Here is a 27,202-nt window from a genome sequence, read left to right on the forward strand (position 1 = left end):
ACTGGGGAGGCGGGGCCGAAGGTCGGTATTCCGGGGGCGGGCCGAGGGCGCGGAAGTCCCGGTACCCCGCTGAGGAAGCGAAAGTCCTCCGGAGCCGGGCTGCTGCCTTGTGGGAGCAAGGAGATGGGATCCCGCGGTGCCGGCGGGGTCCTCAAGCTAAGGAAGGAGGCGCCATAGGATGGCGAGAGCGCAGGAAGAACCCCGCGAAGGAGAAAATGGAGTTACAGCTAATCCAGCCCTACATCTTCGCGCTATGTTCACTTCCCTTCAGCACTGTCACCTAGGACAGCACCGTCACCTAGGACAGCACCAGTGTGTACCCCCATCTCTGCTCACTGCTCCTCAGTCTTCTCCCCTGCCTTTCATCTGTCAGATGGATTCTCCGCCAACAATACGAACTATCACCGCACAAACAGCATCTCTCTTCATACTGAAACTCATTTTTTAAATGTTTTCATTATCCCTCTCTCCTTTCTGCCTTAATCCCTGTGTAAACTATCTACTATTCATGTTTTAAGCTTTTTGGGAGGCTAGAACACCTGTCTAGGTCTGGAATAGACCATGATAGATTATTTGATTCAAAATATCATTCTGCGTGTTTCATACACAAGGCAAGCAAGACCCACAGAAAAACATGGCTGCTCATGCAGTATTTCTTGTTTTAAATATCATAAGATTGTTTGAAGACCTTAGTGGCTTCACATGCACTGATCTGTTCCATCAACTCATTTTTTTAAATTGCCTTTATTGGAGTGACATTGATGAATAAAATTATGTAAGTTTCAGGTGTACAATTCTATAATACATCATCTCTATATTGTATTGTGGCCAGCACATATCAATTCATTTTTAACTGTGCAGAAAAATCCCTCATAGATTTAGACTTGGTCCCATTAGTTAATTACACTCAAGTTCATGTGAACTTTTATCCAGTCACATGGAGATCCCAGATGCGTAGGACTTGGCAGTGTTAAACCAGATTTCTTCTACAGCTTTCTGGCCCATGTCAAACATCTGCTGTAAGTGTTTCCAGCCGGTTTTTGCAGTAATCATGAGATACTCTTTGTTCTCTGGGTGTAGCTGGCAAGAGTACGCAGCCATGACAAGTGACTGACAAAAACGACTGCACACAAGTAGAAACAAAGCACCCCTCTCTACAGGTGTCAGTGGGATTATACTTTCAAACCCTGCAAGGACATGACCACCTACTTGTATAGGATTCTTGCTTTCGATCATCATGTACATGATGGTGATTGCCACTTCAAACACATAGTAGCCATAGCTCATGTCATCGAAGTCTAAAATCCCAGATATGTGATACATAGCATCTCCAGAGGCTGACTTGCTGGACTCTATTAAAATGTTATGGTCATTAAGATCTCCATGATTGATACCTAAAAGGAGAAAGATCAAGCTATGCAAAAACAGTCATTTAATCACTCCAGTCATTCTCTTTGTCAGGCATGGCCATTCAAATAATTTAATGAGTAATCACAGACAAAAGAACCAAGCCCGGCCCTAGCCAGTTGGCTCAGTGGTAGAGCGTCGGCCTGGCGTGCAGGAGTCCCAGGTTCGATTCCCGGCCAGGGCACACAGGAGAAGCGCCCATCTGCTTCTCCACCTCTCCCCTTCTCCTTCCTCTCTCTCTCTTCCCCTCCCACAGCGGAGGCTCCATTGGAGCAAAGTTGGCCTGGGCGCTGGGGATGGCTCTATGGCCTCTGCCTCAGGCGCTAGAATGGCTCTGGTTACAGTGAAGCAACACCCCAGATGGGCAGAGCATCGCCCCCTGATGGGCATGCCGGGTGGATCCCAGTTGGGCGCTTGCGGCTTGCAGGAGTCTGTCTGACTGCCTCCCCGTTTCCAACTTCAGAAAAATACCAAAAAAAAAAAAAAAAAAAAAAAAAAAAAAGAACCGAGCCCTACTTTTCTTTAAGTAAAATAATTTCTTGTTTTTTGATTACTGGAATAGATGGTGATATTTTAAGTCAGTACTACTCAAAGTGGGGCTCTGTGGTATAGTGCTAGCCCATAAACTGTTACTAGTCTGTGTGAGGAAAAAAAAACCCATAAATCAGAGTTTAGAAAATTTTATAGCAATTTATAATCTAAGAGTGTGATCAGTGGCCTTATTATCAGAGTATAGACCAGTCTGGGTGTTGTCAAACTCATATGTAAGTCATTTTGTGGTGCAAGCCATGAATTCATCTTGAACAGTAAGACCATATAACAGGCTGCAATGAGTGGGGGAAAATACCCCAACTTGTGGTTTACCATGGATAGCTTGAGAAACACTGATCTAAATCTCTAAGATTTAAGAGGAGATGGGGCATCCATGAGCACTGAAGCAGTGAGTCGGGTACTTTATACTATGTGAGATGTGGTCCACAACATTAACTTCTAAATATAACTGATTTATTCTATATGGCTTAGGATTGTATCAGTCATGCTGAAGGAATGTAGCATAGTGAGTTGCATATAGAAATAATAAATATCACTGTAAACAATAGATTCTAAACAATACATTTCTAAAATTGGGAGGCATCATACAACCAGTACCATTTCCTAGTTTCACTGGCAATATTTTTTCTTCCTTAGAGGTTCCTAAAGTAATGGTACATCTTGTACAATAGTGTTTTAGAATTAATAAAATATGCTATTTCATGAATGTAGTCTGTATATACGGGAACCTCTTGTTTCATTGCTTCTATTCATATGTCCAGTGGCCTATCAAGAGGTGAATCAGCTATTTAGTGTCTGAAAAGTGACAAGTCATTAAATTTGAGAATTAAAGGAAGAAAAGAAGTTCTGATCAAGATGGCAGAGTGAATTCATTCTTTGATAACAACCCTGTGCTCAATATACTTAGGAATGATAAAAAGAAAACAAAGATACAGCTAGCCTCAAAAAGTAGATCTATAAACTAAAAAAACAGAACAGAACCCTGGCCAGTTGGCTCAGTGGTAGAGCATTGACTCAGCATATTGAAGTCCTGGGTTCAATTCCTAGTCAGGGCACATAGGAGAGGCAACTATCTGCTTCTCCTCTCTTTCTCTCTCCCTTCTTTCTCTCTCTTCTCCTCTCGCAGTCATGGTTCTATTGACTCAAGCATGTTGGCCCCAGGTGCTGTGGATGGCTCCCTGGAGCTTCTGCTTCAGGTGCTAAAAATAACTTGGTTCTGAGCATGAACTCAGACGGGCAGAGCATTGGCCCCAGACGGAGGTTGCCAGGTGGATCCCGGTCAGGGCGCATGCAGGATACCTACTCTCACTTAAAAACAAAACAAAACAAAACAAAACAAAAAAAAACAGAATAGAAATACCAAGTAGTGAGAAAGAATAAAGTCGCAGGTCTGTGTACTGTGCTCCAGATCAGCAATGTGCTTTACCACTTTGGGAGAAGAAGAACAAAAGTCCCACCAGGCCTGACCTGTGGTAACTCAGTGGATAAAGCGTCAACCTGGAATGCTGAGGTCGTGGGTTGGAAACCCCGGGCTTGCCCAGTCAAGGCACATACTAGAAGCAGTTACTAAAAGTTGATGGTTCCCGCTCTTTCCCACCTTTCTCTTTTCCTTTCTCTCTCTCCCCCTCTCTCTAAAATCAATAAATACAATCTTTAAAAAAAAGAAAGTTCCACCTGGCAGTCGGGGGTTAAAGGATCACTGTTTGAAGCAAGTGGTAGGGCCTTTCCAACTCATAAAAGGATGACAAAATCTGCTACCAACCCATTGCTTAGACGACTGGGGGTCCACAGAGGCAGAAGGACAAAATTATAGCCTTGGAACCAAATTCCAAACCAGGTTGCTGTATGAATATATCCTGTGTCTAACTGCTTTAGTTGCTGAAGTCTCTGGCTCAGTTTCTTTTGATTCTTGCTCATGGTACCTTAATTCCTTGTGTGCTGGTATACAGTATGTTCTCTGGTCACAAGGAAATTACTCTAGAAATATAATAAAAAACTTCTAAAACTGAAAAAAATAACAATGAATAAAATTAAAACCAAAATGGAGGCCTGGCCTGTGGTGGCACAGTGGATAGAGCATTGACCCTAAATGCTGAGGTCGTTGGTTCGAAACTCTGGGCTTGCCCAGTCAAGGCCCATACTATACAAGAAGCAACAAACAAGCAATGAACAACTAAAGTGAAGCAACTATGAGTTGATACTTCTTGCTACCCACCCTCTTCCTCCTCTCTCTGTAAAATTAATAAATAACCTGACCTGTGGTGGCGCAGTGGGTAAAAAGGTTGACCTGGAATGCTGAGGTTACCGGTTTGAAACCCTGGGCTTGTCTGATCAAGGCACATATGAGAAGTAGTGCTTCCTGTTCCTCCCCCCTTCTCTCTCTCTAAAAATAAGTAAGTAAATAAATCTAAACATGAGGATTTAAAATAATCAATAAATAAGTCTTTAAAAAAAGGAATGCAATGGATGAGTTTAACAGATTAGACATAGTTAGCTACAGAGAGAATGGATAAACTCGAGAATAGGTCAGAAAATTATCCAAAATGCACAGAGAAAAAGATTAAACACACACACACACACAGATGAGAAGGTAACAGACACAGAGCACTCAGTGAGATTGTCTAACACTAGCTTGACTGGAGTCCCAAAAGGAGAAGAGAGAATGGGTAAGAGGAAAAAACTTTCTGTAACTAAGGAAATACAATATGCGCACACAGAGATGAGAAATGCAAGCAGAGTAAGGGGGAAAAAATCATTTAAGAAAAAGAGAGCATCTTAAAAGCATCCCAAAGGGGAAAAGGTCAGATTGCCTTTAAAGGAGAACAGACTGACAGCTGACCTCTCAGCAGGAATGGAAGGTAGCAGATAGTTGGATTATAAAATTTTAAAACCCTGAAACCTATAATCCTACAGGATGTGAAAATATCCTTCAAGAATGAAAAGATAAAAACATTTTCAGACAAAATCAGAAAGTATTCACCACTAGAAAACTGTTATAAAGGAAATTCTAAAGGGTATATTTCAGGCAGGAAAAAATGACTACAGTCAGAAGATTTGAGGTTCTGGAATATATGAAGCCAATATAGGAATAAATCTAAAGAAACTTGACCATAAAACAAAACTAATAATGTCTTTTGGAGTGTAAAAATTAAGTTTAGGCCCTGGCTGGGTGGCTCCATGGATAAAGCACTGTCCCAGTGCACCAAGGTAGCAGGTTCAATCCCTGATCAGAGCATGAGTAGGGAAGAAGCAATCAATGGGTACACAACCAAATGGAACAACTAAATGGAATGACGAGTTGATGCTTCTCTCTCTCTCCCTCTCTCTCTCAAATCAATGGAAAAATTAAAGTTTACTGCAACAAGAGCATAATATAATATGAGGAGATAAGTATAATTAAAGTGCACTTTAAGGTCCTTGTACTGTTTTAAATAACATTAGACTTTAGTAAGTTAAAGATGCACATTAGAATTTCTAGGATAACCACTCAACTAATAGAAAAAAATTTAGTTTTCAAACTGCTAGAGAGGGGAGAAAATCATTACAAAAACACTACCATAGAGCCTGACTGGTGGTGGCACAGTGGATGAAGCGTCAACCTGCTGAGGTCTCAGATGGCTTGAGTGAAGGGTCATTGGCTCGGCTTGAGCACCCTGATCAAGGGAAGTGTATAAGAAAGCAATCAATGAACAACTGAAGTGTTGCTACGATAAGTTGATGCTTCTCATTTCTTTTTTTTTCTTTTTTTTTTTTTTTTTCATTTTTCTGAAGCTGGAAACAGGGAGAGACAGTCAGACAGACTCCCGCATGCGCCCGACCGGGATCCACCCGGCACGCCCACCAGGGGCGACGCTCTGCCCACCAGGGGGCGATGCTCTGCCCATCCTGGGCGTCGCCATGTTGCGACCAGAGCCACTCTAGCGCCTGAGGCAGAGGCCACAGAGCCATCCCCAGCGCCCGGGCCATCTCTGCTCCAATGGAGCCTTGGCTGCGGGAGGGGAAGAGAGAGACAGAGAGGAAAGCGCGGCGGAGGGGTGGAGAAGCAAATGGGCGCTTCTCCTGTGTGCCCTGGCCGGGAATCGAACCTGGGTCCTCCGCACGCTAGGCCGACGCTCTACCGCTGAGCCAACCGGCCAGGGCTTGCTTCTCATTTCTTTCCCTTCCTCTCTCTCTCACTCCCTAAAAAAAAAAAAAAAAAAAAAAAAGGGACCATAAATAATGAATACACATGTATGTAGCAATGATATTAAACATGTATGTAAATTAGTAGGGAGGGAAGAGGGCTTCAAATATAGCCATTAAAACATTTTTTTTTGAGATAAAGAGAGATGGAAGCATCAACTTGTTGTTTCACTTTAGTTGTGCATTAGATTGCTTCTTATACCTGCCTTGACAGGGACAGGACCAGTGACCTCGGGCTCATGTTCAGCCAGCAATCCCTTTGCTCAAGCAGAAGAGCAGGAAGCATTAACTGCCATTTGTGCCTTGACCAGTCAAGCCCAGGGTTTCAAACTGGTGACCTCAGCATTCCAGGTCAATGCTTTATCCATGCGCCACCACAGGTCAGGCTAGCTGGACCTTAGGCTTAAGCTGGTTACCTTGGAATTGTGTTGACAACCCCCATGTTCAAGCCAGCAACCTTGGGATTCAAACCAGCCACATCAACATTCTGGGTCAATGTTCTATCCACTGCACCACCGTTGGTCAGGTCAAATGTACCCATTTTAAGGAAAGTAAAAGTATTATTCTTTAAAAGCAACAGGAATAGCCTGACCAGGCGGTGGCGCAGTGGATAGAGCGTCGGACTGGGATGCGGAAGTACCCAGGTTCGAGACTCCGAGGTCGCGCGCGGGCTCATCTGGCTTGAGCAAAGAGCTCGCCAGCTTGGACCCAAGGTCGCTGGCTCCAGCAAGGGGTTACTCGGTCTGCTGAAGGCCCACGGTCAAGGCACATGTGAGAAAGCAATCAATGAACAACTAAGTCGAAACATGCAATGAGAAACTGATGATTGATGCTTCTCATCTCTCTTTGTTCCTGTCTGTCTGTCCCTGTCTATCTCTGCCTCTGTAAAAAAAAAAAAATAAAATAAAATAAAAGCAACAGGAATAAATAGGGCAAAATTATAAGATTTAATAAAGCTATGTTGTAACTCTGTAACTGGGAATAACTATATTACTAATTTGGTCTGATATTGGTCTGACTAGCCATAAAATAGAGCTAAATAAGAATGTACTAATGCCCTAGCCAGCTAGCTCAGCAGTAGAGCATCGGTCTGGCGTGTGGAAGTCCCGGGTTTGATTCCTGGCACACAGGAGAAGCGCCCATCTGCTTCTCCACCCTTCCCCCTCTACTTTCTCTCTATCTCTCTCTTGCCCTCCCGCAGCCAGGGCTCCATTGGAGCAAAAGTTGATCCAGCTGCTGAGGGATGGCTCCAGGGCCTTCGCCTCAGGTGCTAGAATGGCTTCGGTTGCAACGAAGGATCGCCCCCTGGTGGGCATGCTGGGTAGATCCTGGTTGGGTGCATGCAGGAGTCTGTCTCTCTGTCTCCCCACTTCTCACTTCAGAAAAATACACACACACACAAAAGAATGTACTAACAAAGCAATTTTATGAAAGGATGCCTATAAAATGTTAAATCCAGTTTGTTGCTCTTTTTAAAAAAAATTTTAGTGAGAAGAGGGGAGGCAGAAACAGACTCCTGCATGTGATCTGACTGGGATCCACCAGGCAAGCCCACTAGGGGTGATACTCTGCCCATCTGGGGCCATTGCTCCATTGCTCAGCAAGGAGCCATTTTTTTAGCACCTGAGGCAGAGTCCACAAGCCATCCTCAGTGCCTGAGGCCAACTCACTCGAACCAATCAAGCCATGGCTGCAGGAGGAGAAGAGAGAGAGAGAAGGGGAGGGGTGGAGAAGCAGATAGTCACTTCTCCTGTGTGTGCTGACCCGGAATCGAAGCCAAGACATACAAACTCCACAAGCTGGACTGATGCTCCACCACTGAGCAAACTGGCCAGGGTCCCAGTTTGTTGCTCTTATAACCATGACTCAATACTACTAGTTATCACAGTTATGTATTCTATAACAAGTCAAATGTATATAATCAATTCTGTACTTTGTTTTTTAAGTGAAAGGAGAGGAAATAGTGAGACAGTCTCCCGCATGTTCCCCTACTGGGATCCACCTGGTAACCCCATCTGGGGCTGATGCTTGAGTCAACCGAGGTATCCTCAGCACCTGAGGCTGACATGCTCAGTGTTCAGCCAATGCTCGAACCAACAGAGCCACTGGCTGTGAGAGGGGAAGAGAGAGAGAAGGAGAAGGAGAGGGAGGGGGAGAGGAAAGAGAAGAGGGAGGGGGAAAGGGAAGGGGAGAAGAAAGGAGAGAAGGGAGAGAGGGAAGGAGAGAGAAGCAGATGGTTGCCTCTCCTGTGTGCCCTGACCAAGATTCAAATTTGAGAATTCCATAATCCTGGCCGATGTTCTATCCACTGAGCCAACCTGCCAAGGTCAACCCTGTACTCTGACCAAGCTCTCATTACAGTTAAAAGGTCTGTTCCCTGGCCCTGGCTGGTTGGCTCAGTGGTAGAGCGTCGGCCTGGTGTGCAGGAGTCCCAGGTTCGATTCCCAGCTAGGGCACACAGGAGAAGCGCCCATCTGCTTCTCCACCCCTCCCCCTCTCCTTCTTCTCTGTCTCTCTCTTCCCCTCCCACAGCCGAGGCTCCACTGGAGCAAAGTTTGCCTGGGCACTGAGGATGGCTCTGTGGCCTCTGCCTCAGGCGCTAGAATGGCTCTGATTGCGGCAGAGCAATGCCCCAGATGGGCAGAGCATCGCCCCCTGGTGGGCATGCTGGGTGGAACCCGGTCTGGCGCATGCGGGAGTCTGTCTGACTGCCTCCCCGTTTCCAGCTTTGGAAAAATACAAAACAAAACAAAAAAGGTCTGTTCCCCTTCAGCTAATGCACATCAAGGATTAAAATCCAAGCAAGAAGAATAAGCATAAGCTCCTGACCTTACCCTCACTCCCACTACTCTGGGGCTTCAGTTCTCATTCTCATTTGCTCAAGGCCAAAGAGGACAGCTTGACTGTGGGAACCTGTGGACTCTTGCTTGTTACATGAAACAAGAAAGCTTGGCCTGACCTGTGGTGGCACAGTGGATAAAGCGTCGACCTGGAAATGCTGAGGTCGCTGGTTTAAAACCCTGGGCTTGCCTGGTCAAGGCACATATGGGAGTTGATGCTTCCAGCTCCTCCCCCCCCCCTTCTCTCTCTCTGTCTCTCTCTCCTCTCTCTTTCTCCTCTCTAAAATGAATAAATAAAATAAAATAAAATAATAAAATAAAATAAAACTTAAGTTACTTGTTAGCTTCAGTTCCTGTAACAACCAAAGAGACAAATTCAGGCTTTCAGTTGTGGCAGTTCCAAGAGCTACAGGGACCTTCATCCACTTATCTGATCAAATTGTGCGGAGTCCCCTCAGCAAAGAACTCTCAACCCCCTCCTTTGGATTCCTCTGTTCTGTTTTATTCGTTGCCCCTCCTTCTCCCTCATAAAAATCTCTGCCTGCACCAAAGGGGAATATGTTTTTGTTTTTAAATTTAATTAAAATTTTTAAAATTGATTTTAGCCAGGGAGGGAGGGGGTGGGAGTGACAGAGAGACAGGAACAGAGATCTGTTCCTGTGTGTGCCCTGTCCAGGGATTGAACCAGCAACCTCTGCTTTGGTTCGAAGCTCTAACCAACCGAGCTATCCGGCCAGGGTGGGAAGATGGGTTTTTAAGGACAGGAGTCCCCACATCTTCTTAGATGGCCAGCCCTTGAATAAACCGCTTTCCTCTCATCAGCACCTGTGTTGTGTAATTAATTGATTTTCATGGTGACAGACACCAGGCCTGAGGGTCATTTTTTCTGGTTTCAACTCCACACTTTTCCTGCTGATTTGAAATCTGACAATCTAAATATCAAGAAAAATACTCATTTGATTGAGGGAATACTCACATTCCCGAAAATGAGTTAATTTGGACATCACTTCATCCTTGAAGAGGCGAATGACCTGTTTCACAATCTCACAATTTTGATCCTGGCCCAAGGCATATAGATATTTCTCCAGAAGAGGAACATTTTTCAGATTCCAGATGAAGTTCTCCCGATGAAGACATCTTAACTTCGGGTGATGGAATTTCTAAATCAAAAACGAGAAACTTTTACATTTGGCAGTCAGAGAAACCAGTACTGAAAGATCTGTGTTAGAAGACTACATCCTTCCTGACCAGGTGGTGGCTCAGCAGATAAAGAGTTGGACTGGGATGCGGAGGACCCAGGTTCGAGACCCTGAGGTCACCAGCTTGAGCGCGGGCTTATCTGGTTTGAGCAAGGCTCATCAGCTTGGACCCAAGGTCGCTGGCTTGAGCAAGGAGTCACTCAGTCTGCTGTAGCCCCCCGGTAAAGGCACATATGAGAAAGCAATCAATGAACAACTAAGGTGCTGCAACAAAGAATTGATGCTTCTCATCTCTCTCCCTTCCTGTCTGTCTGTCCCTATCTGTCCCTCTTAATAAATAAATAAATAAATAATTACAAATTAATATGAGAATCTCATTAAAAAAAAAAAAAAAAAAAGAAGATGACCACATCCTGCAAGGGGCAGGCCTGAGAGGAGTGCCTTGGGGAGAGAGTGGGCATCCTCCCACAGGCACTGACTCGCCCACTTACATCCATCCACAAATGGTGATAACTTCCTATTGCACAGGTCCACACAGTTCCGAGTGCACATTCCCTTCTCACTCAACCCTCTTTTTTTTTTTTTTTGTATTTTTCTGAAGTTGGAAATGGGGAGGCAGTCAGACAGACTCCCGCATGCGCCCGACCAGGATCCACCCGGCACGCCCACCAGGGGGCGATGCTCTGCCCATCCGGGGCGTCGCTCTGTTGTGACCAGAGCCATTCTAGTGCCTGAGGGAGAGGCCATGGAGCCATCCTCAGTGTCCGGGCCAACTTTGCTCCAGTGGAGCCTTGGCTGCGGGAGGGGAAGAGAGAGACAGAGAGGAAGGAGAGGGGGAGGGGTGGAGAAGCAGATGGGTGCTTCTCCTGTGTGCCCTGGCCGGGAATCAAACCCGGGACTCCTGCACGCCAGGCTGACGCTCTACCACTGAGCCAACCGGCCAGGGCCTCACTCGACCCTCTTAATTGCATGAAGACAGGTGTTCTCCCCACATGATCTGCCTAGCCCCCTTGTTGCCTCTGATTTCATCTTCCACTTTTGCTCACTCTCCTATACCACGCTAGCCTTCCTGCTGGTCAGAGAACAATCCAGACATGTTCCCATCTCTGGCCTTCGCATTTGCTGTTTCCTCCTCCTGATGCTCCCTAGATAACCATACGGCCAATGCCCTTATTTCCACCAGGTCTTTACTCAAGTCACCTTCTTTGTTTGTTTGTTTGTTTGTTTTTTCTTTATAGAGATAGAGATAGAGTCAGAGAGAGGGATAGACAGGGACAGACAGAAATGGAGAGATGAGAAGCATCAATCATTAGTTTTTCGTTGTGCGTTGCGACACCTTAGTTGTTCACTGATTGCTTTCTCATATGTGCCTTGACTGCGGGCCTTCAGCAGACCAAGTAACCCCTTGCTTGAGCCAGCGACCTTGGGTCCAAGCTGGTGAGCTTTTGCTCAAACCAGATGAGCCCGCGCTCAAGCTGGCGACCTCAGGGTCTCGAACCTGGGTCTTCTGCATCCCAGTCTGACGCTCTATCCACTGTGCCACCGCCTGATCAGGCTGTTTTTTTTTTTTAATGTGAGCCAAGCATTTTATTATTTTTATTTTATTTTATTCATTTTTAGGGAAGAGACATAGAGAGAGAAAGATAGAGAGAGAGAGAAGGTGGGGAGGAGCAGGAAGCATCAACTCCTATATGTGCCTTGACCAGGCAAGCCCAGGGTTTCAAACCAGCAACCTCAGCATTCCAGGTCGATGCTTGATCCACTGCGCCACCACAGGTCAGGCTCAAGTCACCTTCTTTGGGAGAACCCTTGACCCCTCCATCTAAATTTTGAACGCTCTGTCCAATGCTTTTTTTTTTTTTTTTTACAGGGACAGAGAGAGAGTTAGAGAGATAGGGACAGACAGAGAGAAACGGAGAGAGATGAGAGCATCAATCATCAGTTTCTCGTTGCGACACCTTAGTTGTTTATTGATTGCCTTCTCATATGTGCCTTGACCATGGGGCCTTCAGCAGACCGAGTGACCCCTTGCTCGAGCCAGCGACCTTGGATCCAAGCTGGTGAGCTTTTTTTTTTTTTTTTTTTTTTTTTTTTGCTCAAGCCAGATGAGCTCGCGCTCAAGCTGGTGACCTCAGGGTCTCGAACCTGGATCTTTCGCATCCACTGCGCCACCACCTGGTCAGGCTGTCCAATGCTTTTTTAAAATTATTTTTCATTTTAGATAGAAGAGAGAAGGGATAAGGAGCAGGAAGCATCAACTCCCATATGTGCCTTGACCAGGCAAGCCCAGGCTTTCGAACCAGCAACCTCAGCATTCCAGGTCGATGCTTTATCTACTGCACCACCACAGGTCAGGCTCTATCCAATGCTTTGTATCCCTATTCTCTGCTTATTTTTTCTTTAGCACTTAGCACGTATTGCTGTATAAGAGTCACCACAATTCACTTACCTTACTGTCCATCTCACTAGAATGTAAGCTCCATGAGGGGCAGGAGCTTTGTTTTTGGTCTATTTTGTTCACTACTGTATCCCCACACCTACAACAGTGCCTGGCGCATAGAAGGCATTGCTCAACAGATCAGCTGAATAAATGAATGTTCTCAGAATAGAAAATTCTAGAACTGGAAGAGCTCTTATACTTTGACCACTTACAAATGGGGAAACTGAAGATCAGAGAAGGATCATAGTTGCTGTTTGGGGCTGCAGGAGGATCAGGGCTGCTGACCACAGTCCAGGCCTCTTTCATGGAGTGGGTGTTACAAGGAGCCTTGGTGGTCACTCTATGAAGTAGCTTTCACATTTTTTGGACATGATCTCTCATGTAAGAAATATATTTTACATCACAGAGCAGTATATAGGCAACTCTCACACACATATAGAAAAAATGTCTTAGTAAACAATATGTAGACCATTACATGTGATATGTTTAGGTGTTCAATATTTTACTCTATATCTTTAAAAATGTTCTACTAAATTTATTTTAATACTCCCTTTCATGACCTGGAGTTTGCAAACCCTCCCTTGATGCTTGTTCACTACCATTTCCTTGGCAAGTTCTCATGTGGCTTGCATTTGTGTACCTCTCATAGGAGCTACTTTTTGCTCTTACTGGGAAGGCTCATGTTCTTCCTGTTGCTGAGCTAAAATCTGCCTCCATTAGTGTCCACCACTGGTTCCAGCAGTGACCTCTGGGGCCATCTTCAGCAGGATTGGTCCTTCTCCTACATGACTATCCTCCAGATACCTGAAGTCAGACTCCGACTCCTGCCTCTCAGTGTCCTCTCTTCTGCAGAGCAAACCTTTCTAGTTCCTTCAATTATTTGTCACATGACATGGTTCTGAATCTCCTGACTACAGTGGACGTGATGTTTGAATTGTGTGTTGAAACACGAGCAGAAGTTTTGCAGAGCAGAGGAAAAGGTATTATTGGTGGAGAAAATGGCAAAGGCTGTAAGCATGACACTGCATGTTAATCCAAGGAACTACAGGAAGCTCTATACTAGTGCTGAGAAAAGCAGGAAGGGCAGACCCAGGACAATGAGACAGGCAGAGGCAGGGACGAGGCCACAATGGGCCTTGCATAAAAGAAATACTAAGGGCTTTGGCTTTTATTTTAGTTTATTTTTTAATTTTAAAATTTATTGATTTCAGAGAGAGAGAGAAAGGGGGAGGGACAGAGGAGGAGCAGAGAGAGAAAGAGAGAGAGAGAGACAGGAACATCGATCTGTTCCTGTAGGTAACCTGACCACGGATCAAATCAACAACCTCTGTTATTCAGGACGATGCTCTAGCCAAACAAGCCTTCTTGCCAGGACTGGCCTTTATTTTAAACACAGTAGAGGCCACTGAAAGATTTTAATTATGCCACCAACATGGTCAGATTTGTAATTTAAAAAAGAACAAATTGGAGGAGAAAGCCGCTAAGTGCAGGGAGGCTGCAGTGGTGAGGACAGCCAAGGCAGCAATGCAGAGGGGGAGATGGATTCCAGGGACATTTGAGAGGCTGAATGGACAGAATTTCCTGAGTGATTGGAAGTGTTTTACTCATACAAACTGTAATTTCTTTTTAAAGTGTTTATCTGTCTCTTTGGAACACACGTCTCTAGGACAGGGGAATCCGTCCCTTACCCCTGGTGCCTGGCATGTAAGAGGTACTCAGTGAACGTTTGTTGAATAAATGAAAACGTTTTGTAGGTGGGTCTGGGTAAATACCTGTCATACATGATACCATTTCTGTAGAACAAAAACATCCTTAACACAAATCATTTTAATCCACTTGTAACTTAGCTATTGCTTTATACAAAGTTCTATCCGATTACAGTTTATCTGGATGAAAACTGCAGGTTTTAACTTGTGAATATAGACTGTTTTCAATGAGCAGCATAGAGTACCATGAATTTGTAAAAATGTACGTAATCTTGCCAATATACCACTGAAGTATACAGACCTGGGCAGAAAGAAGCCTTACTGTCATAAAGTCACATATCAATCTGACCTGCAGTGGCGCAGTGGATAAAGCATCGACCTGGAACGCTGATGTCGCCGGTTCGAAACCCTGGGCTTGCCCGGTTAAGGCACATATGGGAGTTGATGCTTCCTGCTCCCTCCCCCCCTTTTCTCTCTTTCTCTCTCTCCTCTAAAATGAATTTTAAAAAAAGTCACATATCGGCCCTGGCCGGTTGGCTCAGTGGTAGAGCGTCGGCCTGGCATGCAGAGGTCCCGGGTTCGATTCCCAGCCAGGGCACACAGGAGAAGTGCCCATTTGCTTCTCCACCCCTACCCCTCTCCTTCCTCTCTGTCTCTCTCTTCCCCTCCCGCAGCCAAGGCTCCATTGGAGCAAAGATGGCCCGGGCGCTGGGGATGGCTCCTTGGCCTCTGCCCCAGGCGCTAAAGTAGCTCTGCTCGTGGCAGAGCGACGCCGGAGGGGCAGAGCATTGCCCCCTGGTGGGCAGAGTGTCGCCCCCTGGTGGGCGTGCCGGGTGGATCCCAGTCGGGCGCATGCGGGAGTCTGTCTGACTGTCTCTCCCCGTTTCTAGCTTCAGAAAAATACAAGTCACATATCTAGGATCCTGTTTCCCTTATAACACTTGAGGTTGCCCCATATATAAAAAGAGAGCCTGACCCTGGGTTTATTTTTAAAATAAAATAAACCAAACCCAGAAAAATAAGAAATTCTTGTAAACAAAATAAAATTCCAAATCTTACCTCCAGTGTCTTATCCAGTTTGGCAGCCAGTCCCCCAATTTCATATAATAGCTGGGGGCCGATGGGAATCTCAGCTATCGGTCTTCCTGGGAGGTAAGTCAGCAGCCTCACCAAGTAGCTTTTGATTTCAGAACCAGTATCTAGATGAATGGAAGAATACGGCCTGTCAAAAATCAGAGGCTACTCTACCTTTGTGATTATTGCAAAGAATAATAGAAATTACAGAACAAGAGAAAAATGTGCTAACCTAAAACAATCAGCAGGATTCTACGAGACAGGTCTGAGAGGATGAAGAAAGAAGGCAGAACACACGAACCTTAGAACAAACAGAATCAGTCACATATATGCCAACAAAATTAGAGCCTCAACTCTGCTGGCCTCGGCTCCAAACATAAATTACCTACTCTAGCAAATGAACGCCTAAAGACACTTTTTCATAAGCTCACAACTGAGGAAAGTGTGTCAGACAGAAATGACTGTTCCCTGACCAGAAGGTGGTGCAGTGGATAGAGCATCGACCTGGGAGGCTGAGGACCCAGGTTCCAAACCCCAAGGTTGTTGGCTTGAGCACAGGTTCATCTGGCTGGAGTGTGGGGCCACTGGCTTGAGCGTGGGATCAAAGACATGACCCCATTGTCACTGGCTTGAAGCCCAAGGTTGCTGGGTCACTGGCTCAGTGGGAGGCCCCCTCATTGTCATAGCACATGTGAGAAAGCAGTCAATGAACAACTAAAAAGTGCCACAACTCTGAGTTAACGCTTCTTGTTTCTCTCGCTTCCTGTCTGTCTCTGTTGCTCTCTCTCTCAAAAAGAAAAAAAAAATGACTGTTTCAGAATCATAGGTTCTGCAGGAGCAAACTGAGAATCAGCCTGTTTGCAACACAGGACATGACTATTTCTCAAGGATTGTAAAGCCTCTGTTGTTTGGAGCAATATACATTAAGAAAGAATGGGTGAACAATTGGGAGAGAAACAGTCAAAATTTCAGACCTTAAAAAACTACTAGGAATTGGTTTCAGGCTGCTACTTGGAGAACTCAATTAGGTACATCGTAGCATTTTAGCATTTATAGGTGAAAGGGACTAATTCTCACAGATAAGGCCTTGCAGCCTTAGGAATGTAAGTGGTATGCCCATTCACATACACAATAATGAAAGAGCTGGGATCTAAAATTCCTAATTTCAAAGGCCCTGGCTACTTGGCTCAGCAGTAGAGCATCGGCCTGGCGTGTGGAAGTCTGGGGTTCAATTCCCTGTCATGGCACACAGGAGAAGCGACCATATACTTCTGCACCCCTCCCCCCCTTCCCCTCTCCTCCAGCAGCCATGGCTCGAATGGTTCCAGCAACTTGGCTCTGGGCGCTGAGGATGGCTCTGGGACCTTGCCTCAGGCACTGAAATGGCTTAGTTCTGAGCAATAAAGCAGGGGCCCCAGATGGGCAGAGCATTGCCCCCTAGTGAGCTTGCCGGGTGGATCCTGGTCGGGGCACATGTGGGAGCCTCTCACTTAATAAAAAAAAAATTTTTTTTAAAGAAAAGAAATAAAATTTCTGATTTCTAGTTTGTATTTATTCTATTACACCACAGCACCAAAAACAGCTGGTCTGATGCACTCTGCTCAAAAAAAAAAATTCCGAATTTCCACATGTCCCCACTTACTACTTATCTATCAGGTTACACCAGATCCTGGCTCTAACTACTTCTGAACCAGAGCCCCCATTGCCCCTTTGATGATGCTGTGGCTTCTCCCAACTGCTGAGAAAATAACCGTGTCTACATTTGGAACGATGAGCCTGTTCATGGTATTTCTACTTGTAACCAAAATTCAGTAATGTACACGGACTAGCAACGATTGGTGAGTTGGTGGGCTCTTACCTACAGACATGAGGGACGTTATGTTGTCTCCTTTGGTCCGACACACAGAGGCTGTTGGAAACCCAGCCGCTTGCAGGAACATGATGATGTGACTCTGCACTTCAATCAGGTCTGGGGTTTTGCTAGACTCAGTGTTGCTTATTTTGAGGACGTATTCAGTTGGGCCACCGGTAGTGTCTTTGGTTCTTGAAATGCACACATGAAAGTTTTGGTCATCATAGCTAGGAAGTGGCTGGATCTTGGAAACTTTCAATCCAAATACTGATTCCACTACTGCACAGGCTTGTGCCTCACTGAAAGTGGGTTTGGCACAAGCCTGTGATCGCTGGTCGCCTCCATTCGACATTATGTCTAGAGGAAACAAACTAGAAAGGGGACATATAATGAACATATTTATTTAAATGACTTTCCTTAAGACAGGCCAATGTCTTTCAACACTGATTCTGTACTTCTGATTATTAATTTTTGCTCATAAGGTTAAATAATGAAATCAGTAAATGAGATAAAGAAGTAGATGTTTTGCAGGTGAATAAAAATACTTGTACCATAAATTATTTCTAAACCCACTTTGCAGGAGGGGATGGAAGTGGAATAGGGTATGGTGGAATAAATGGTGATTGAAGGAGACTTGACTTTGGGTCATGAACACACAATACAGTGTGCAGATGATGTCTTGTGGAAGTGTGCATCTGAAACCTATATAATTTTGTTACCCCGTGTTACTCCAATAAATTCAATAAAAAGAAAAAAAATAAGTGAACTCACTTTGCAAAGGTATGCTTCCAGGGACAGAACACAGACCTGAAAAGCACTTTGGTACTACTTGGTCCAATTCCTCCCTTGCCCTACCTTACCAACTTTATTAAAAGAAAAAAAGTAGGTTTTGAGAGATTAACTGCCTTGCCCCAAAATACATACCAAGTTATAGTAGAAATTCAAATCTTTCCTGATCTGTGAGGGCACAGTAGATAAAGTGTTGACCTGGAATGTGACGTTGCCAGCTTGAAACCCCAGACTAGCCCGGTGAAGGCACACGTGAAAATCAGCAGCTGCTTCCCATTCCTCTCCTCCCCTCCCCTTCTCTCTCTCTCTCCTCTCTAAAATGAATAAATAAAATCTTTAGAGAAAAGGGATGGGGGAGCAAGAAGCATCAACTCCCATATGTGCCTTGACCAGACAAGCCCAGGGTTTCTAACCAGTGATCTCAGTGTTCTAGGTTGACACTTTATCCACTGCCACCACAGGTCAGGCAAATTAATAAAATCTTAAAAAAGAAAGAACTCAGCTCTCTAGATACCTAATCTATGATGATGTCCTTTTGATTATATTACCATTAGTTTGTATTAAAATATAATTTCAAATACAGTGATATTACTTTTCTTTCTAACAAATTTTGTTAAATTATAAGAATCATCATTGCCTAACCAGGCAGTGGTGCGGTAAATAAAGCGTAGGCCTGGGACGCAGAGGACCCAGGTTCAAAACTCTGAGGTCACCGGCTTGAATGAGGGTTACCAGCTTGAGCGCTGGTTTGCCCGCTTCAGCATGGGACCATAGATATGATCCCATGGTCGCTGGCTTGAGCCCAAAGTCACTGGCTTGAGCCCATGATAGCTGGCTTGAGCAAGGAAGGGGTCACTGTAGCCCCCCAGTCAAGGTACATATGAGAAAGCAATCAATGAACAATCAAAGGTGCCTCAATGAAGAACTGATGCTTCTCTCTTCCTGTCTGTCCCTCTTTCGCTAAAACAAATAAATAAATAAATCATCTAGCTCATCACATATACTTTCAAACATAAAAGTGCTGACTGATGTGAGGTACCCTGAGAGGTCTGAAGATGAGCTTAGGAGGTTCTGTGACATCTGAACAGTTAAGTCACAGTCATGAATATACTAAACAATAAAAATGTTAAAAGCGGCCTGACCTGTGGTGGCGCAGTGGATAAAGTGTCGACCTGGAAATGCTGAGGTTGCCGGTTCGAAACCCTGGGCTTGCCTGGTCAAGGCACATATGGGAGTTGATGCTTCCAGCTCCTCCCCCCCTTCTCTCTCTCTGTCTCTCCCCTCTCTCTCTCTCTCTCTCTCTGGCTCTCCCTCTCCTCTCTAAAATGAATAAATAAAAAAAAAAAAAAGCTTAAAAAAGAAGATTTCCTTTAAAAAAAAAATGTTAAAAGCTGTTCAGAAAAACAAGTTATAAGGCACTAAGTAATAAACTGATAGAATACTTGGCATATTTCCTGGTTATATATATATATATATATATATATATATATATGGCAATGCAGGCCTTCGGGGACCAAATATTTAAGTTCCTCACAATCTCCCTTTCTTCTTCTTCTTCTTTTTTTTTTTGTTTTTTTGTTTTTGTTTTTTACAGAGACAGAGAGAGAGTCAGAGTGAGGGATAGACAGGGACAGACAGACAGGAACAGAGAGATGAGAAGCATCAATCATTAGTTTTTCGTTGCGCATTGTGACACCTTAGTTGTTCATTGATTGCTTTCTCATATGTGCCTTGACCATGGGCCTTCAGCGGACTGAGTAACCCCTTGCTTGAGCCAAGGACCTTGGGTCCAAGCTGGTGAATTTTTGCTCAAACCAGATGAGCGTGCACTCAAGCTGGCGACCTCGGGGTCTCGAACCTGGGTCTTCCGCATCCCAGTCCAACGTTCTATCCACTGCGCCACCGCCTGATCAGGCTCCCTTTCTTCTTTTTCCAAAAGCTTTATTCCAATCCTTCCTTCATACTAAATTGTAAATAATAACATCTTCAGGGTGGATTGCATTTTAGGGTATAATTTTTTTTTTAAGATTTTATTTATTCTTTTTTTTAGAGATAGGTGAGAGAGAAAGAAAGAAAGAGAAGGGAGGAGGAGCAAGAAGCATCAATTCCTGTATGTTCCTTGAGCGGGCAAGCCCAGGGTTTTGAACCGGCAATCTCAGTGTTCTAGGTCAACATTTTATCCACTGTGCCACCACAAGTCAGGCTTAAGGTTCAATTTTGATTATTGTTCAAGGGATGCAGTTTTATATAAAAATAAAACTCAGGGCCTCTGCTGTGAGGAAACAGGGACACTGGAAGGTGGGCTTCTCCCTCGCTCCTCTAAGGGAGGGTTCAGTCTCTTCCAGCCCTGCTCCAGCCACCTATGACTTAACCTTGCCCAGAAAGCTGGGGTTTGCCACTGAAGGCTGAAGGTGCCCAGGGCCATCGGCCCCATCTACGACACTGTGGACGAGCCTAGGGTATTTCTTCCAAGAAGCAGGTAAACTGATCTCATTCGCACAAGGGCCACTTAACTATGTTTTGCCTGAATAGTCAGGTTTTTTATTCTTCCCTCAAAGATCTCTGTTGTGGGTGTTGATAGTCCTATTTTCTGCTGCTTTGCTTAATATTTAGTGTTTCCTTTATCCCTCCTACCTCAATGCCCCACTCATATTTCAGGCTGGGACCTACTCCTAATTTAGAGCTCTCTTTCCTCCTTTTGCCAACTTGTATTATGAATTTACCTTTGCCACCCAGCTTAGTGTATCCCAAGGTTCTCTTTACCAGGCCACAGTCACAGAGCTCCAGGGAAAAGCAACCTGGTCTCAACTCTCCAGGCAGAGGAGAACAGAATCTCCATATCCATGCATGCTGCAATTGGCTTTTTCCAGTCTACCTGAATCATTACCAGCTAGAAGCAGCGGTCACTGGGACTTGGACATGAGCTGCAAAGTATAGAATGGTGACAATAATTCCAGTGCCATGCGGACTTTTCCTGTGGGGAACTTTCCTGGACTCCTGCTCCCTGTGACAGCTCCTAACAGACTGAACTGTGGTTGGGTTGCATTTTTCAGGGATTTGGCATGGTGATGGAGCCAACTTGGACTTGGGGAACATGCTAAGGTCACTACTCTTTTAGGGATTGTTGCTGTATTGGCCAAAAGTTTGCTTAAAGGCTTTTAATCACTGTAAAAAAAAAAATAGAGGACTGGATGAAGAAGATGGGGCACATATACACCATGGTATACTATTCAGCTAGGAGAAATGGTGACATCGGATCACTTATAGCGGAATGGTGGAGTCTTGGTAGCATTGTGCGGGGTGCAATAAGCGAATCAGAAAAAAAACAGGAACTGCAGGATTCCATTCATTGGTGGGACATAAAAGCGAGACTAAGAGGCATGGACAGGAGTGTGGTGGCTATGGGGGGTGGGGGGAGGGAAGGAGGGAGAGGGGGAGGGGGAGGGGTACAGAGAGTACTGGATGGAGGGTGGCAGAGGATGATCTCTCTTTGGGTGATGGGTATGCAACAGAACTAAATGACAAGATAACCTGGAAATGTTTTCTTTGAATGTATGTACCCTGATTTATTGATGTCACCCCATTAAAATAAAAATTTATTTATAAAAAAATAAAAAATAAATAAATAAAACCCAGGAACAGTTAGCTCTTGATGGAAATCAGAGCAGCTATTGCTTCTCCCAGGAGGTGGCAATGAAGGAACTTTCTGGGAGGAAAATGTTTTAATACCTTGACTAGACTTTGGTTACATGGGTATACAGTTGTTAAAACTTAAGTGACATAAGCTCTATCTCACTCAATGTAAATTTTACCTTAAAAAAATAAATAAAAGCCAGACCTGGCCAGTTGGCTCAGTGGTAGAGTGTCGGCCCAGCGTGTGAATGTCCGGGTTTGATTCCTGGTCAGGGCACAAAGGAGAAGTGACCAGCTACTTCTCCACCCCTCCCTCTCCCTCTTTTCTTTCTTTCTCTCTCTCTCTCTCTCTCTCTCTTTCTCTCTATTTTCTTCCCCTACAGCCATGGCTTGATTGTTTCCAGCACATCAGTCCCCTGAGCTGAGGAATGCTACCTGGAGCTTAACCTCAGGTGCTAAAAATAGCTCGGTGGCAAGCATGGCCCCAGATAGGGAAAGCATTGGCCCAGGATGGGTGTTGCCAGGTGGATCCCAGTCAGGGCATATGCAGGAGTCTTTTCTCTCTCTCCCCTCCTCTCACTTGGAAAAGAAGAAGAAGAAAAAGAGCCCTTGAGAAACTAGCTGGGGCAAGGAAGTGTGGTGGGATCTTAGGACTTTCTCAGAGCTCCCTAAACCAGACCACCATACGCCTGTCAATGTCTAGTACTTCAGATCCATGAAAGCCAAAGCTCAAGGTACTCCAGGGAGGGAAAGGGTATATAATTCAGGGAGATACACTAGGGTTCTCCTATATAACCCTGGCCCTTTCACAGCTCCAAGTCAGCCTGATGACTTAGTGATAGAGCAGTGGTAGTCAATCTGCTCCCTACCGTCCACTAGTGGGTGTCCAGCTTTCATGGTGGGTGGGTAGTGGAGCAACCAAAGTATAAATAAAAAGATAGATTTAACTATAGGAAGTCATTTTATAAAAATTTATTCTGCCAAACAGCAAAAATCCGACATAAAGTACTTGGTAAGTAATTATTATTATATGCTTTAACTTGCTGTAACTCTGCTTTATAACTTTTATAAAGTAAAGTTACTTCCCTACTTTATAAATCATTATTACTGTGGAACCGGTGGGCGATTAGAAAATTTTACTACTTACAGAGATACAAAAGTGGGCGGTAGGTATAAAAAGGTTGACTACCCCTGTGATAGAGTATAAACCTCAACTAGGACTCCCCTCTCCATCCCCACCTTCCCTGATCCTCCTACCCAAATTGATTTCTCTGCCTCTAAACTTACAAAGCTCCTGTGCCACCGGCTGTTCTCACCACCTGTTATGGTCTTTGCATTGTTGCCAATCACTTCTCATGTTTACTTTCTGACTAGAGCATTTGCTTTTAGGAGCAAATTAAATTGTTTAGATTTGGTTCACTAAAGATATTGTGACAAAGTTTGAATGGAGTTTCAAAACAATCTTTGCATTTGAAACTTCTGGGAACCAGTATATCCTGTCACACTGCATTTGGACTTGACTTGACATGGAATTTTAACATTCTGTCCAGAGATTTATAAACGGGTATAAAGCCACTATTCAGAATGTAATGTGAACTAACACTTTAACTCCAAAATGACTCCTGGAGTAATTTTTCAATTCCTAAAAGTATTAAGAAAAAAACTGATGTCAGAATATTTCTGATTTTGCTATGAAGTATGTTCTTAAAGTTGGAAGGAACCTGAGAGGCAACTGGTGAAAACCAATCTCCCTTCCATTCTACAAAACATTCCTACAATATCCTTGAATGGGGTTTGTCAAGCTTCTGCTTGAACAGTCCTGTTCTCTAAATCAGTATAAAGCAATGTTGGCAGCTCTAGCCATCAAAAGACAGTTTGATGTAATAAAAATTGTAGTGCTGGTTATCTGTATTTTATCACAATTTAAAAACTGGAGAAGACCAACCAGGCAGTGGAGCAGTGGATAGAGTGTCAAACTGGGACGCAGAGGACCCAGGTTTGAAACTCCGAGGTCACGCTTGAGCGCAGGCTCATCTGGTTTGAGGGCAGCTCACCAGCTTGAACCCAAGGTCGCTGGCTTGAGCAAGGGGTCACTCAGTCTGCTGTAGCCACCCCCCATCAAGGCACATATGAGAAAGCAATCAATGAACAACTAAGGTGCCACAACAAAGAATTGATGCTTCTCATCTCTCTCCATTCCTGTCTGTCTGTCCCTAGCTGTCCCTCTCTCTATCTCTGTCACACACACACACACACACACACACACACACACACACAACTGGAGAAGTCTGACCAGGCAGTGGCATAGTAGCTAGAGCATCAGCCTGGGACGCTGAGGACCTAGGTTTGAAACCCTGAGGTCAGGGCTTGAGTATGGGCTCATCCAGCTTGTGGGCTCACCAGCTTGAGCACAGGGGGTTCTGGGCTTGAGCCCAAAGGTTGCTGACTTAAGCAAGGGGTCACTGATTCAGCTGGAGTCCCCAGGGTCAAGGCACATGAGAAAGCAATCAGCCTAAGGTGCCGCAAATATGAGTTGATGCTTCTCATCTCTTTCCCTTCGGGTCTGCCTGTCCCTGTCTGTCTGTCTTTCTCTCGCTTAAAAAAAACTGGAGAAAGAAATTTGCTACACTAGAAGAAATAAAATATACAGGGTATTTTAGTCCCAACTCTGCTATCTAGCCTCTCATGGGGAGTTGGAAAAGTCCCTTGTAGCTCTAACAATCAGTGCTTCCAAAGGGGGGCTTGAATTTGCACTTTTTGCTCTGTATAGAAGGACTCCAAATAATGGAGCTAATGGCACAGATCAAGTCAGTTTCTGAAAGTAAAGAAATACAAAGAAGGGTGTTTAACGAAATGTCTCCCAAGTGTGTGGACAAGGCGAGGATGGGACTCCAAACCCTATTTGTAGTTGGTCTATGTTCCCTGACAAGAGATTTTTACTTAGCTCCTGAAAAAGCCCTCAGGAGGCAAATGTTTTCCAGTTACCAGTCTCACACCAGAATCTCACAACCTTTGTTTTACAACCAAGGGGCTGGACCTTAAACTCCGCACTCTGTGTACTGGACACCAGACAGATCCTTTCCTCTCCCTCACTCCCCTCCCGTTACAAAGTCCAGTAAATTCTGCCTTGGCCTGTGCTCCAAACCTACCCTCTGTCTGTACCCCAACACCCGGCCCAGGTATAACCTGGCTGCCTTCTCTCCAGAGGCTCCCGTAACGTTACCCCAAAGGGGGTCCGGAAACAGGCAGGGAAAGTACAGTCTGGTTTTCAAGGACAGCGGCAACGTACGACTGGACGCTCCCAGGGGCTTCCCGCTAGGTGGGGGTGGGGTGAACGAGAGGGCTGCAGATGGCTGCTGACCCAAGACGCCGGAGTCACACAGGTTGGGTTCACAGTGCTAGGGTGCCATGAGGGCCAGTGGGGCCTCAGATACCTGGCCCCGGGCCGTGCGCCGCATCATCTCCTCGAGAGTTTCCACGCTTCACAGTTCTGGGGTCAGGGGGAAGGGGGCCGTCACACACCTGTGGGTCTGAGGGGAGCCCGAGGAACCAACTCCCAGACTCGCAGCTAGCCTCCCAGCTCTCGGGACCGCCCCCATGGATCCGGGCTTGCCTCTGCTTCCCCACCCGCTCACCCTGCACGACCCACGGTCCTGAGGCACCTCCCGCTGTCCAGCAGCGCGGACTGAAGTCTGACGCTTGCACGTCGGGGCCTTCAGGTGGTGGAGTCGGACTGCAGACCCTGTACCCGCCCCTGCTCAGTCTGCAAACCCTAACTTCTGATTGGCTCTTCAGAAACCCCCTCCGCCAATCAGCGTAGAGTATGGGAATACAAGGCCCTGCCCCAGCCTGCCTAGGAGGCGACCAAAAAAAAAAAAATCAAAGATCAGGCTTCTGATTGGCAGTCTGCAGTCAGGCCCCGCCTTCTCTGGGTGCTCATTCCTAATCAGAATGTGGCTGCCTCTCCGCAGAACTCGGCTTCTCATCTCTGACTGGCTCTTCGAAATCCTGCCCCGCCCCTGGGCCCCTCTCTGGCAGGCTTCCCGCTATTTAGTGGCACCGCGCAATGGGCCCTGTCCACGTAGGAGGCTTCGTGGGCTGTTTCTCTCGGGGTTATAGGTGTCGCATCCTTTTTCCTTTCTTGCCTTCCTGCTGGCAGCACGCATCCCGGAGGCCGCCTTAGCATCCAGGCCCGAGGAACTGCAGTTCTGATTGGAGGTCCCAAAGGTCAGGCTGACTGCGTTCTGCAGGAGACCAAGTTCCCAGATTCCTGTTACAACGTGAAATGGTCTTACCCAATACGTCTGCACACTCCTAGTACTGATGAAGAACTGAAGCCCAGGAGTCCCAGAGCCTGGACCAAACCCACAGCAACCAGCCTCTCTCTCTTCTTGAAAAGATTTTACTGATTTTAGGGGGGGGGGGCAGGGAAGTAGTAGTTGCTTCACTCTAGATGCTCACTGGTTGCTTGTCTTATATGCCTTCACCAGGCAAGCCCAGGGTTTCCAACCCGCGACAGGTCAGGCCAGCCTCTTTTCTATTCTCTTCCCAAGCCAATGAATTCAATAGAATAGATGGAAAAGAAGCCGGGAGCACCACAGCACAGATCTAGTGTGATGAGTGGTTGGTTCATTTACTGACCAAGAGAACTAGTATTTGGTTTAGAACCTTTAGTGCAGTCGGAGGATTCTCTCCCTGCAGGAAAGCGCAGAAACTTGATTTTCCAGACTGCCTGGGAATCATGGTGTTAACTGTCAGGTTACTTAATAATCCTTATTGTCAAGGGCACTAGGCTCTGACAGACAGTTGTATGCACGTCGGCAGTACGCAGGACTTCTATTGAAGAAGGACCTAGACACCTGCCCACTCACATTTGCAAATGGCTCCCTATTTTTTGTAGATGCAGCCGCAGCCACCACCGCCACACTTTTAATCTTTTTCCTATCAGGATATAACACATTTCGTTATCTAGTCACCTTGATTGACTTGGATGTTTCCCAAACCTATACTGAGGGATGGCCTCTCTCCTTCCTTTAGATTTGGTTATCTGCTTCACTTCTAATCACCAAGTAGCATGGTGTCTTTTTACAACTCTAGGGCGATATTCTTAACGTTTCATTACTTCAGGCTATCAAAGACCAACTTTGATTTGATTTTCTGTAAACAATATCTGGCTCCTCTTGGCCCTGTTAGGCCCCTCTGCATGCTCTCTTCCTTTCCCCGTTACTATTGATATATTTGTTTTTCCCTATTCTTTTTGATATGAGGGAATAGGAAAAAAGATTGAATCTGGCAACTGGTGAGAATTGAAGACAGGGCTACTAGACATACAGTAACTGCCTTTTTCACTTTAAATGAGCATTCCTGTGTCTTTAAGTAAGAATATCCTTACATAAATCTTTTGTACATTTTTAATGTCTTTAAGCTACTGTTCAGTCCTATTACTGGATATAAATGTTTTTCTTCAATAATGGCAATCATGACAAGAAAAGCTCCACTAATCTGATAGACAAGACATTATGTCATTG

At 45.3% G+C, this 27,202-nt stretch overlaps 1 protein-coding gene across 4 annotated transcripts; it reads right to left on the reverse strand.

The window, feature by feature from the left end:
- Window positions 1–126: 126 nt before the first annotated feature.
- HYKK (hydroxylysine kinase) lies at window positions 127–25,412 on the reverse strand. 4 transcript variants are annotated; one of them, XM_066238213.1, is made up of 6 exons: window positions 25,302–25,408; window positions 25,109–25,154; window positions 17,259–17,623; window positions 15,386–15,525; window positions 9,958–10,141; window positions 127–1,394 (listed from the first exon to the last, which is right to left on the reverse strand). In XM_066238213.1, the coding sequence occupies exons 3-6, from the start codon at window positions 17,602–17,604 to the stop codon at window positions 934–936; spliced, it is 1,131 nt and encodes a 376-aa protein (XP_066094310.1). In that variant the 5' UTR covers window positions 17,605–17,623; window positions 25,109–25,154; window positions 25,302–25,408; the 3' UTR covers window positions 127–933. The 4 variants fall into 4 exon arrangements, with proteins under 4 accessions (XP_066094310.1, XP_066094309.1, XP_066094311.1 ...); XM_066238212.1 differs by lacking the exon at window positions 25,109–25,154 and having other exon boundaries at window positions 25,310–25,412; XM_066238214.1 differs by lacking the exon at window positions 25,109–25,154 and having other exon boundaries at window positions 25,337–25,392.
- Window positions 25,413–27,202: the final 1,790 nt, after the last annotated feature.

Source organism: Saccopteryx bilineata, chromosome 7 (genome assembly GCF_036850765.1).
Source record: "Saccopteryx bilineata isolate mSacBil1 chromosome 7, mSacBil1_pri_phased_curated, whole genome shotgun sequence".
Classification (NCBI taxonomy): Eukaryota; Metazoa; Chordata; class Mammalia; order Chiroptera; family Emballonuridae; genus Saccopteryx; species Saccopteryx bilineata.

Bases quoted from the DNA above. Each gene is read 5' to 3' on its own strand.
- HYKK (XM_066238211.1), bottom strand. From the start codon at position 25,273: ATGGGGGCGGTCCCGAGAGCTGGGAGGCTAGCTGCGAGTCTGGGAGTT. The intron at 10,142-15,385 runs GTAAGATTTGGA...TTTTTGATTTAG, and splicing joins AACTGGATAAGACACTGGAG to AAATTCCATCACCCGAAGTT. The intron at 1,395-9,957 runs GTGAGTATTCCC...TTCTCCTTTTAG, and splicing joins ATTAACTCATTTTCGGGAAT to GTATCAATCATGGAGATCTT.